The sequence below is a fragment of the Tamandua tetradactyla genome, chromosome 8 (genome assembly GCF_023851605.1).
Source record: "Tamandua tetradactyla isolate mTamTet1 chromosome 8, mTamTet1.pri, whole genome shotgun sequence".
NCBI lineage: Eukaryota > Metazoa > Chordata > Mammalia > Pilosa > Myrmecophagidae > Tamandua > Tamandua tetradactyla.
Window position 1 is genome coordinate 120,094,484 of NC_135334.1, and position 13,484 is coordinate 120,107,967.

Here is a 13,484-nt window from a genome sequence, read left to right on the forward strand (position 1 = left end):
GTGTTTTATTCCTTTATATTGTAATATATAAAGAGCTATTTTAAAAAGGAATTTGCCAACCATATTTTCCAGGGTGGCAGCTAACTGACAACAGGTTTTTAAGAAGAAAGAGAAGAGGGCTTCATCAACCCTGTGATGGAAAATACCACTGTCAGTGCCATTCCCTGCTGTCTTCTTACTGTCAGACCTGTTGCCTCTCTTTATCACCCCATTGGCCCAATTCTATTTTTTCCACCAATCCCTTACTTTAATAATAATCAGAGCAAACATTTATTGAATGCTGACCATGTTCCTGGTTCTGTGCTAAGTGCTCTTCTATTTAATCTTTTGCTGAAATCTTTTGCTCAAAAAAGTTCACTCACGAGCCCAATTCATAACATTAGAAAGATTAGAGAGTTTCTTGGTCTCTTGTAGCTAATCCTATTCCCCTCTTCCAGCTCTTTATAAAACAAAGTCATCCTATGGAACTATTAAACCTTACCATCAGGGAATCCCCTGATACCGTGTCAAACTTTAGGGACACCCAAATCAATAGGCCATGCCCTCAATCATGAAGCCTACTGCTGTGAAGTTAATGTAGGTAGTGGAGAAGCTTGGACTACCTATAGGCATGCCTGAGAGTGACTTCTGGAGGACCTCTGTTGTTGCTCAGATGTGGCCTCAGTCTCTCTAAGCCCAACTCTGCAAGTGAAATCATTGCCCTCCCCCCTACACGGGACATGACATCCCGGAGTGAAAGTCTCCCTGGCGACGTGGGAGAGGACTCCTAGGGATGAATCCAGACCTGGCACCATAGAATCAACATTTCCATCCTGTCCAAATGAGGGAAAAGAAGTGTAATTAATAAAGTATCAGTGGCAGAGAGAGTTTAAATAGAGCCGAGAGGCTACTCTGGAGGTTGCTCTTACTAATTACATCTTAACTAATTACACCTGCCAAGACCCTATTTCCAAACAAGGTCACATTCTGAGGTGCCAGGCAGACATGAATTTGGGGGGTGGGGGTGGGGGCACCGTTTAACCCATCGTAGGCCTTGAGTGCAAGATCAGGTCTCCTTATGTAAAGGCTCCTCCTTATTTGTAAGCAGGTATTAGAAACATATTGGCATTGATTTTTTTTTACTTAAAATGTTTGAAACAGAGTATCAAACTCTGTCTCTGTCATAACCTGCCAACCCCAACCAGGGCCATTCCAGCCACTCCAAAAGAACACCTAGGGCAATTTATAAGACTCCACAAGGGTTCCAGGCACTCGAGTTACTTGCCAGAAACCTACAACCTCCAGATGGGTCCCTGGTCCAGGTAAGTCCTGAACACCTGATGCTGCTTGTCAATTTTACTGGATCTTACTTACTTGTCATGGAAGGGGGCAGTGATTTTTCCTCTCTTGGAACAGACACATTCTGGACCTAGTTTTACAAATCACATCCAGCAACCCCATCAAATCATGCCAGTAACCCCATCCACGAACTTCTTGGCCTCTTCACTGTCACAGAATCCTAAACAAACTGAATCTGCCAAAAGAGCATATTTTAAGAACAAAATTGAATTAATTTGGGGGAGGGGAGCCAATACCCAGAGGATTTACTGATCTTACTAGATATCCCATTATATAGAAGCAGCTGGTCTTATGGGAAAATTGAGCAGCCTTTTGAAGAGTTAACTTTAGAGCCAGTTGGGAGACAGACCTGAACCTGTGGCCCAAACAAGATACTATCTACCCCGTGGTTAGAATACATTAATCCAAGAACCAAAGGGTGAACTCACAATTACTTCTGCTGCCTATCCCCATGACTGTGGGCTCCATTGGCTTAGAGGTTTTGTCCACCAAGAGACACTAGAACAATTCTGCTGAACAGGAAATTTAAATTGCCTTCTGGCCATTTTGGAGCTATTGATGTCACTAAACTAGTATCACAGAAGCCAGCTACTGTGTTAGCTCTATTACCCGATGCAGATTATCAAAGTAAAAAAGAAGTAGTGGCTATACTATGGGGTCACAGAGGAATCTAGGCTTCCTCTGGGTATCTCTTGTATAGCTTTGTCCATTTGCAAAAATTAATGGGAAAGTGCTGCCACCCATCACAGGCAACATCAGCAAGAAATCAGATTTCTCAGGAAGGAAGGTGTGAAATCCATGGAGGTGGTCCACTTGGGTCATCCTTCAGGAAAGAACATTCCATTTAGCTACAAAAGAGTAGTGAGCTGACAGCCTCCAGCTTCAGTGGCTTCAGGAGCTGCCTCAGATTTTAAGCCAAAGCCACACTCTCCCAGGCAGCCTGGCCATTTCTGCCCAACATAAGACTCTTCTAATGAGAAACTTTGCTCATAAGCTCCCTATTGAGCTGGACTAAGATTTTGTCAGTCCTGAGTCACAATCTGACTCCCTACCCACCCAGTCCAGCTCCCATCCTCCTTTCCTTTCACAGGTGTCAGAGTGGCATTGAAGTGTGAAGTCTTTCTCGCCCAATCCTATTTCCTCTCCCTTTATCTTTTACAGGAGTTAATCTCCAATAAACTTCTTGAACATTTAACTTCATCTCAGCATATACTCCCTAACACAGGTTTGAATCAGGTAAAGAACATCCAGTGAGCTGAGATGCTGGTGAAAGGTAAAGGGAACATGGAAATAGTAGTGGAAGAAGGAAGTACTAAATACCAACTATAGCCTTATGACCTCATAGTTACACATATTTTCTTCCTTGTTGCATACACGTATATTGAGATTATATTTTTGTGTGTATATATATTTTTCTTTATTCTGTCTCTCTCCTTGTCTCTCTCTCTCCATAAATATTTGGATGGAAGGGGAGATTGTATAAAGGTGTAGGATGGTTATGTTAGATAGGAAGCATTTTGCTATTGCTATCGTTGCTTTATCAAAATTTAAGTATTGGAATAAAGATATGCATTGCTATACTGCAGAGACTGAAAATTCAGAAACGTCCCAGAATTTTTTTGCAGCTAGGGTTTTGTTGTGTCTTAAATTCTGTCAATGAGACTTGAATTTGAACCTTGGCTTTGTATCTGAAAGTTGCAGTCACAGCTTGCCTGATGCATAAATCACAGCTAAAGGGAGCGCTCCCGCACTCAACAGCTGCAGCAGTGGCCTCCAGATTTCTCAAGCTCTTGTCTGTGGTAGAGACAGCATCTCCCCTCAAAGGTCAGTAATAGATTCCTGGATTCATTTCAGGAAGCTCAGTTTAGGGCCTGGTCTTCTGGCCCATCCAGGGATTCTGCAAACACCTAATTGACTGTATTAAATCCCTTCCTACTTAAAATAGCTACAATGGATTTTCTTATCTGCAACTGAACTCTGAATAATACACCCCCCTTTCAACTTTTTCTTTCTTTCATCAGTTTTCATCTCTATTATCCAACCATCTCTCCTCTCCCCAGAGATGAACTTACCTCCTATAGCTTAGAAAAAATGTATTTAGGTATTCTCAGCTTCCTGTATATTCATCTAAGATCTCTCTATCCACCCGCCTTTTAGCCTTCTTTTTCAGATCCTATCACCAGCCTTTCCACTATGTCTTTCCTACAAGGGTAACCCACCTACTTTTGCTCTAAACCACATCCTTTATCTCCATACATCTTCCCTTTTCCTCCTCTATCTTTGACCTCTCCCTTTTGTTACTCTTATCTTGATATGCTTTTGTTATTTGTTATAGAAATACCATCAAGCCTCTCATGAAAAAGAAATAAACTCCCCAATTTTCTGTCCCCCTCTGGCCTTGGTCTACTTTCTTCCCTCCCTTCCCTGGGAAGCTTCCTGAAAGAACTGTCTGCATGGCCCATCTCTACTCCCTCCCCGTCCGTTCACTTTGTTGTCCTCGCTCCACTGAAACTGGCCTCACTAATGGAACCAGCGACCACGTTATGGCCAAATCCAAAGGATTCTTTTTCATCTCTTTTTTTATCTGATGTCTCAAGGGCATCTGTCCTCTCTGACTGTCGTGGCGACATCCTTACCTGGCCTTTCTCCAGCATCATGGGGCTGGGCTTCCTTGGTCTCCTTTGGAGGCTCTCATTCCACTCACCTATGGAATACCCTTTTAAACAAGGCTTTGTCCTTGAGGCCTGTTTGTTTTTCCACTTTGAAGGTTCCCCCTAGGTAACTTCATCCAAGTTTATCATTTCAGCCACTGCCAACTCCCTGACCTCCAGATATGCAAATATATTAACTCTTTACTCCATATTTCCACCTGCATGTCCCATAGATACCTCAATCTCAGCCTGTTAAAAATAAAACAAATCTTCCCTTAAAACCCACTCTTCCTCCTAAAGTCTCTGTCCTGTGGATGGCACCGCCATCCACTCACTCAAACACTTGAACCAGTTGTCCCTCACAACTAACTTGTCACTAGCAGATCTCAGTTCTGCCACTAATACTCTGTGTAATGGCTTCGCTACTTTTCATTCCAACAGCAATGCCCTAGAACATCCCTTTTCCTCTCTCTCGCAAGCTTATCTCCACTTCTGCCTGCTCCTGTCAAAGCCCCCTCCAATCCATTTTCCAAGCCAAATCTGATCATATCACTCCATTGCTTAAATCCCACGCATGCACCTGACAAAGTCTTCCAGGACAAAGTCCAAATTCCTTATTTCGGACACAAGCCCTTCCTGATCTGGCTTCTCTAACTTCTTCTGCCTGCACTCACCCTGCAGCTGCACTCTTGCCCGCACAAATATGCTAAACTCACTCACCCCGTGTCGTTTTCTCTGCGAGGGCCCCTTTGTACTTCTTCGCCTGCACCATTCCCTTGTCATCCCCGGAGACTCAGCTCACACCACTGTCACCTCCTCCAAAATGTCCCCAATGACCATCCTGAGTAGAGCCAAACACCCTTTCTTTGTGCCACGACTGTGCTTTGTTTGCCCTATTCTTAACTCTAATTTTTTAAATTAAAATATCACATATAAGAGTGTAATAGAAGTAAATGTATTGATCATAGCACTCACTAATCTGTATTACATGTTTTGTCATATCAAAATCTTCCACCACAAAACAGAGTGCTCCTGTTCATATGAAACTTAACCCCACAAAGGATAGGTCAAGTCTACTTAAAATTTAGGCCTAAGAGTCACCCCCAAGAGAGCCTCTTTTGTTGCTCAGATGTGGCCTCTCTCTCCAGCCAACACAACAAGCAAACTCACCACCCTCCCCCTGTCTACATGGGACATGACTCCAGGGGTGTGGACCTTCCTGGCAACGTGGGACAGAAATCCGAGAATGAACTTGGACTCAGCATCAAGGGATTGAGAAAATCCTCTCGTCCAAAAGGGGGAAGACTGAAATAAGACAAAGTGTCAGTGGCTGAGAGATTCCAAACAGAGTCGAGAGGTTATCCTGGAGGTTATTCTTATGCATTACATAGATACCACCTTGTTATCTAAGAGGAAATGGAGAGGCTGGAGGGAACTGCCTGAAAATGTAGAACTGTGTTCCAGTAGCCATGTTTCTTGATGATGATTGTATAATGGAGTACCTTTCACAGTGTGACTGTGTGATTGTGAAAACCTTGTGTCTTATGCTCCTTTTATCTACCTTGTCAACAGATGAGTAGAACATACGGAATAAAAATAAATAATAGGGGGAACAAATGTTAAAATAAATTTAGTTTGAAATGCTAGTGATCAATGAAAGGGAGGAGTAAGGGGTATGGTGTGTATGGGTTTTTTTTTTCTGTTTTCGTTTTATTTTTTCTGTTGTCTTTTTGTTTCTTTTTTCTGAATTGATGCAAATGTTCTAAGAAATGATCAGGGTGATGAATCTGCAGCTATGTGATGATATTGTGAATTACTGATTACATATGTAGAATGGAAAGATCACATATTGGGAATGTTTGTGTTTCTCTCTGTAATTTTTTTTTAATTAATAAAAAAGAAGGAGAATATAAAAAAAAAACAAAAAAAAACAACAGAGTGCTCCTTCAGGTCCGAAAAACACACTTAGTGTGAATAGTAACAGTAGGCACTCAGTATAGGTGTGATGAATAAATAATTCTGCTTGAATTCCTTTTGGTAGTGTTTCCCGTGCCTGTTAGGCCACTTTTTTCCTTCAAATCTCTAGCTATAGCTCCTATGTTCTTTCTGAGCTCTGTGATGTCTACTTTTTAAAATATCTCTCTTTCTCTCTCACACACATACAGAGATACAGAGAGAGAGAGACACACACATACCATTAGAACACATGGCCCTTTCTCCCAAGAACTTCCTCTTTTCCTCCAGGCACTTCCACATTGTATCAAGTTCTTCCTTGCTGGTCAGAATGAGGTCCCAAGTAACAGTTCTCCTCATGACTGTCTCATCTCTCTGAAAGAGGGCATTTCAGGTCAAGAGTGAATCCACGACACTGTTCATGACAGAACAGGACACCCAATAGCTGTGCCAGGAAGCCAGTTGGCATCTTGCCTTCAATCTAGACTCAGAATTTCCAGGACAAAGAAAACATCATGACGCCGTCAGCCAGGTCAGTGGTCAGGACCTTGCGTGGCAACATCACTTGTGTCTCCTTTCATCACCCCCCCCCAAGACTTCTGCTGATGCCACCACCAGCTTCCATGGCATCCAGTCCCTCTTCTCCCCAACTTGGCCATGCTTTCCCACTGCACTGAAAACCAAATCCCGACTTGTAAAGGCCTCTCCTAGATCCACTCAACACCTGTAAGACCCTTCACAGTCTCAGAATCCTTGAACTTGCTCTTCCCTCTGCTTACAATTCTCTCCTTCCCCTGTCCATGCCCTTTGCCTGCCCAAGCTTAAATGTCACTTACTGAAAGGAGCTTTCCCCGACCTCCTACTGCTTTAGGCTTCTTATTAGATGCTCCCAGAGAACCTCGTATTTACCTTGACAACAATTTATTGCACTTTCTATCTATTTATATACTTATCCTTGCAGTTGTATGATTAATGTCTTTCTCCCCAACTAAACTGAAAATACCCCACATGTTGGAAATGTGTCTGTTTTACCCACCACTGATTCCCAGGTCCCTAGGATAGTGCATGGCTTACAGAAGTGCTAATACATAGTTTTAAAATAAATTAACAAACCTAGTTCTACTCCTTGACCCATCGCGATTAGACCGATTTATCTGCGCAGAGGGAATCCTTGCCAACATAGAATTCGTATTACAATTTTAACTTCGTATCGTTTGTTGGGATTATGATATCGGTCAGGGCCCTAGCAGAAGCAGACAGCTCTCAGATAGGGTCGCTGAGGAGAGGCGAGTAAAGAGTCTGGTTGCGATAGTGTGGGCAGGGTTAGGGGAAGCCAGCAAGGGAAGGAGCTAGCAGCAGCAGCAGCAGCAGTGAGGGGGCTGCGGGAGAGCGCAGGTACCTGACAGGCGCTGTGGTCTCCAGGAGAGACAGGCAGCCAACCAGTGTGGGGAGGAAGCTGGGAAATAAATACCCCAACTTGACTCTCCTCCCACCTTCTAGTCTCCTGCTGAGTGACTTTTACCAGCCTGGAAGTCCACTGAGGTATCCAAACCCGAGGCTGCAGAGACAGTGTCACTTGTGAGGGAACTCCTGTGAACTATCTACTTTGCCTTCATGCCAGGCTTGTCCTCCGCGGTAGCCGATTTCAGCTGCAGATGGATCTTTCCCCCTTTTTAATCTCGAATTTCCGTTTTAAGTTATAGCAATCAGATGGGTGGTTTTCCTGCCAAGCACCATACCCCTGAGATGCACCCTGTCCCTGGGAGAGGTCCATTTTTATAACATAAGTCTGAGTTCAGAAGACCCAGCTCTGATTTTTTGACACCAAATGACCACTTCCCAAGACTTGCTTTCTCTGACCAAGTTACCACCTGCAAGAGTAAGAGAAATGCAAATGCTCTTTGGTCCCCACCTGAGCCCCTGCAATTCCTCAGCTTCACAGGACTTCTAAGTTAGGGGGCTCCATTGGGAAGTACCTGCCAGCCTTTCCCTTGTGATCTCTCTAGGGCCTGGAATATGCATGCAGACTGGACGGTCCATCGCAGGGACTCACTGGACACAAGCCTTGCTCTGGGAGGTGGGTCCCCCTAGATTCTCCCGAATCCGTCTCTGAGATTTGGGGGCTCAATGCCTCCACCTCCTCATCTCTGTCTCAATTTCTGGCTCCATGGTGCCACACCCGGGCAACTTCACCTTTTTCTCACGCCAACGCAGTGAACAGCTCGGACATGCAGCCTGCTGGCTGTGGAAGGTTCTGACCCATTTGGCCAGAGGCTGGATGCACCCCAGCCCAGCCCACATGTTCACATTTCCTCTTCCAAATGCGTGTCTAAGTAGCTCTAAGTCTTCACTGAATATCCCATGTCACTTCTTCCCCCATTTCTCCACGACAGCCCCTCCATCTTCCTCAGGGGTTGCTCCACTTCCTGTCTTCCCCGGGGAAGGTGCTGCCCTCCTGCCTGCCGAGGAAGGGAGGCCGGGACTGCGGGGCCTCCTCGCCCCCAGCCCAACAGGACGGATGCTGGGGAGGGTGGCTTTTCACCTCCTGCTTGCCGCAGCAGGAGGTCCCCATTAAAACAGCTGCCTTCACTGGCAGACTAGTGGGTGAGTGGGTCCCCTTTGCCCGAGATGCGTCTTTGGGGTTCAGGGGGAGCTGGGAGTGGGAGGGGGGACAAGAAAGGGTGGTTGCCCCGCTCTGGAGCTGAAGCAGGGACCCCCCAGGCCTGCTTGCTTTCCTAGCCTATCACTGGGATATCCTTTCATCTCTAAACATTCTAACCATTAAAAAGAAAAAGCCAAATTCTGAAATCCAAACACAATTTAAAAAAAAAAAAAGGCAAAGACATCAGGAAAAATAGCAAGGGATAAAAGCTCTCAATCCAGGCCCCAGACGAGACCCTGCTCTGACGTCCTTGAGATCCCAGGGGGGTTAACCCTTTGCTGCCTGAGGGAAGCCGCCTCGCGGGCTCGCCACCCCCCCCCCCGCCCCGCCCCCCCCAGCGGAGGGAGGGATGGTTATTTGCCTTCAGTCCGGCCATAGATACGTGGATTTCGTTCTCTTATTTTTGCCAGACCTGCGGGAGCTCATCTCCAGCCCACCCCTCCACCGTCGCCACGGCCAGACCTTTTGTCTAAGTGCCTCCCTCTTTTCCCTGGTGAAACCCAGCCGCAAGCCCGCCCGCTGTGGGGGCGGAACGAAATGGATGCTTTGTGTGTGCGTCTCACCATCCCTTTGCTTCTTTCTAACAAACTCGCCCCGCTAGCGAGAGACAGTGGCGGCGCCTTCTCTTCCAGCTCTGTGCCAATAAGGGCAGCTTTAGCTGCTGTCCGGGCACAGGGCAGTGGACAAAGGACCCCAGAGGACCGTCAGCCACACCCCTTACCTCCCTGCAGAGCCCGAAGCCGAGGCCCCTCCCAGGAGGAGAGAGCAGGGAATCCTTGTAGAGGCCCCCCCCCCCCTTTTTTTTTCTTTAAGCAAATGCCAAATGGGCAGTGCGGTTTTTACCAAGTGCAGCTTTTTCTCTGCTCCATTCCAATCACATCTGTCTCCATTTTCACACAGAAGGGAATTGGGGTTGAGGCTCCTGAATCCCACACTGCCCTGTGGTTATAAGGGGACCGCAATCATGAAGGAAGCTGGAGATCCCGGGACAAAATCTGGCTTGAAGGCTTCAGATCTCTCTGTGCCAGAGACAAGCCCGGTGTGTCCCACGCTCCAGCCCGGAGCTCCTGGCGCCTCACCTCCTGGGAGGGGTTCAGATGAAGCCATGCGTGAGATGGGGAGAGAGACATGCTTCTGGGAGTGTGGAGAGAAGCACTTTGGAAAGAAACCTTTCTCAGACTGGACTGACAAAGTCATGATTTAGCAGCAGATCGCGATCGACTTGTGTGCCCAGGTCCCACGAGTGGGGGACGGTGACCAATAGAGAAGAAGAGGGACTTGGGGAAGGAGGAAAATAAGACTTATGGACACCAGGAGCTTGTTCCAGTGGCTCTGACAGAGGGTAGAGCACAGGAAGCATTCATTTATTCTTTCGAAAGATATTGACTGAGTACTCGTTGCTTGGGCTGTTTATGAAACCACGGGCAAAACCCTTGTCCTCAGGGACACTGCATTCCAGAGCCAAGACTATCCACCAAGGCTCCAGCTTCCCGCTCTAGTTTCCAGCCCTCACCTGCAGTTCAGTGTCTTCACCTGTTACAGGGAAGCACCAGGTGCTCTTTTCTGTCTTAGGGAACATGGAGAAGAAGAAAGGGCTGGGAGTTTGTTGTTTAATTTGAATTTAAAAATCACGGAAGCGCAGAGTCCCACGTAAGCATTCTAGAGTTCCTGGTGAGAAGTACAGGACCTAGCAAGGAGGAGGTGTGCAGGGCCTGTTACACAAATGGTCACATAGCAGGGGCCAGACCTGTGCCCCAGAGCACAAGTGCAGACTCACAGAATTAGGTGGGAGTTCAATTTGGATCAGGTCATCCTTGAGGGGTTCGACTCTGTTGCAACAAGTGTTAGAAGCACAGCGAAGCCAGGTGAGTCACATAATGAGAGAAAAGGCCCTAGAAGAGGGCGCAAGACAGGCTTCCAGGTAGTGGGTTCTGTCTGAAGGACGTAGCCACAGCTCAGTTTCATAATCAACGTGTAGAACTGTAGACCTGGTGTTGCAAGGTCTTCTAGTTGGGGGAGGAGGTGGGGGCGGGAAGGAACACATCTAGATTGTTAAGCAAGAATTTCCTAATCTGTTGGTGACTCGTTGATATTTTAAAAAAATTACCTTGCAGACAAAATTAAACACCTTTTCAGGTGAGATCCAGCTAAGGACCACCCATTTGCAAACTTTATCCTCCAAATTCTAGCTGGCTGCGTATCCAGGATTTGCCTGGATACTTCTGATGACAGAGGAGCTCATGACTTACTAATTGATTGATAAATTCCAATCGTTAGGAAGATCCTTCTTGTCTTAAATAAAAATCTGCCTTATAACTTTCTCTCGCCATGATCCAACGGCCACCCACACCCCCTCAGCACCTTACACAAGAAAACAGTGACCATCACAATGTGGTCAGTGCCATTTTCATCCTGTGAGTCTGAGTTCTTTGAAGACAATGACTTTTTCATTCAAAACAAGAATAATAGCCAACATTTGTTGAGCATATATATGCCAGCCCTGTTCTGAGCATTTGACATGCACTCACTCATTTGCTCCTTGTGAGAACTCTGTGAGAGAAATACTATCACAACCACACTTTACAGTTTATAAAGATGGTGGTGCAGAGGGTTTTAATAAGTTGTCCGAGGTCACACACCCAGTAGGCGGCAAAGCCAAAACTAGAACACAAACAGTCTGACTCCAAAGTGCCGTGCGTGTAACAAAGCAGCACTTTGGAGAACATCAAGCTCACTCAATCATTGTTTATTGATGTGAAAATAAAAGAAAGCAATACCACTTCTGTCTTCCGGAACCACAAAATGAAAGGGTCTCTGCAATGCCAACATTAGAGCTAGATCCCACCATATATAAAGATGTAAAAGACGAGAAAGGAGAAAAATGGCCTTTAACTGCAGTTCCAGAGAACCAAGTTAGACACCATCCTGAACTTCCTGAAGTTGAGGGCTCTGAGCCACTGGAATAGAGAATAGAAAGTCGTTCCTTCTTTATTTGGTGATCCATTTCTTAAAAAGAAAGAATGGAAGAGACCAAAGTTTCAGGGATGGCTCTCCCACTTGAAGCTGCTTAGAGGCAAGGACAGGCATTATAAAGAAAGGTGGTTGCTAAGCTACTTGCTTTCTTCTAATTCTTCATGGGTTCCCCAAAGAGGACAGAACAGTGGCCTTCCAGGCATGTGAGCCTCCTGTGGCTGTGGACACTGGAAGCAAAGACTCACAGGTCAAACAGAAATTAGGTCAGAATTTGATGTAGGATACCCCAAATCAGAGCACCTTAGAATTGAAAGGGTCTCAACTGTAATTTCTTCCCATTCAATATCCCAAACACAGCAAGAATGTCTTCCACAACATTCCAAACAGGTGAGCATTCACCTTTGGTCAACACCCACCATTCACAGCCTCTGGATCAGGTCTCCCAGCCTCAAAGAGAGCCGAAGTGAATCACTCCAGGTCTCAAAGACAGTTGGTGCAGGAAGATCTAGTTGATGTCCCGAAGGCTGGGACAGGGAGGCGAGAGGAAATTAGGGAAGAAGAAAGCTCTTGATGTGTGATCTACTAGGCAGAGTTTTTTCATGCATATCCACATGGACGTGAGGCAACTGTGAATAAAGCCATAGGCAGGTGGGTTTGGGGGGAGTTGGGACAGCATATGCCAATCTCATAGCTGATCTTACTTTTTGTGAACTACGATAAAATGGATTATTTTTCAGTATGTTTCTCTTCCCCATTGAGGTTGGGCTTGGCCATGTGACTTGTCTAGGTCAGTGGAACATGGGAGGAGCTATGAGCCTGTCCGGTTTCTGAGCCAACAGGTTTAGAGACACAGTGCGTTTTTGACCCCTTCCCTGCATACCTGCCATTTGCCATGAGAAGACTATGTCCTGGGTAGCTGCTGGTTCAAGGAGGATGATAGAAAATGGGCCACATCTGAACCCCGTCCACCCCTGGAGATCCAGCTTACTCAACCTGCAGCCTGAGGCAGAGATGCCCCAACCACCCACACAAAAATTAATGTTTATTATGGTAAACCACTGAGATTGGGGGCAGTTTGTTACAGAGCATTAATGTGGCAATAGCCAATACAGACTTTTGTCAGTGAATTGCACATCTGTTGTTTTTTGTCACCCAGCTTCATTCCAGCTCTCCCCTGGGAACCACCCTTGGGCTCCCTCTGGGATCCATCCCCGCTCTGTCTCAGTCCTGGTTTTGGGGTCGTGCTCCAGTCCAGGCTCAGGATCTTAGGTCTAAGTCAATGGCATATAACAATGTTTGGTTCACGAGAGGCTGATGCTGCATGAGACTTTTCCAGCAATTCCAGGAGAGGAACAGACATTCTTTCCTAGTGGAAGAATCCGATAGAGGTTCTGCAGTCATCTTACGGTCAGACAGTAAAAGCCTATCTATGAATGGAGACAGTCAAGAAGAAAACAGAACCTAAATATGGAAAGAAAGAGAAACCAGGTGCCTACTTCAAGCTCCTACATGTAGCCACATCTGAAGCTGAATCTACCCTATGTATTTTTCAGCTGTGTGAGCTAAAACAAGCAAAAAAAATCCACTTTTAACTTTAGCCATTTAGGCTGGATTTTCAGCTGTTTGCAAATGAAAGATTCCTGAACTCTTTCTCAGAGTGGCTGCCTTCCAACTAACCAAACCATCTATCAATCTTCCATGGGTAGCTTCGGTATCCAAGGAACGACTGCTTCAGGGGATACAAAGGGGGTCAAAAAGTACACACAAGTATCCCTGCCCTCCAGGCACGTTCAACATCATGAAGGCAAAGACAACTACTACAAAGGGTTCAACTGGCAGTTCAGGAATGGAGAACATGACTTATTCTTGCGTAGCACTGTGTGAGGGGGTGTTTGCCAGCTAGGCAG

The 13,484-nt window shown here is 46.0% G+C and overlaps 1 protein-coding gene and 1 long non-coding RNA gene across 2 annotated transcripts; one reads left to right on the forward strand and one right to left on the reverse strand.

Moving 5' to 3' along the window:
- Nucleotides 1-297: 297 nt before the first annotated feature.
- Nucleotides 298-6,478, reverse strand: LOC143643769 (uncharacterized). Its single transcript, XR_013156385.1, has 3 exons — nt 6,185-6,478; nt 1,354-1,513; nt 298-812 (listed from the first exon to the last, which is right to left on the reverse strand). It is a non-coding gene; the product is annotated as an uncharacterized LOC143643769 (long non-coding RNA).
- Nucleotides 6,479-6,522: 44 nt separating this feature from the next.
- On the forward strand, nt 6,523-10,908 carry LOC143643770 (uncharacterized). Its single transcript, XM_077112295.1, has 4 exons — nt 6,523-6,668; nt 7,949-8,019; nt 9,015-9,156; nt 9,505-10,908. The coding sequence occupies exons 2-4, from the start codon at nt 7,959-7,961 to the stop codon at nt 9,806-9,808; spliced, it is 507 nt and encodes a 168-aa protein (XP_076968410.1). The 5' UTR covers nt 6,523-6,668; nt 7,949-7,958; the 3' UTR covers nt 9,809-10,908.
- The last annotated feature ends 2,576 nt before the right edge of the window (nt 10,909-13,484 follow it).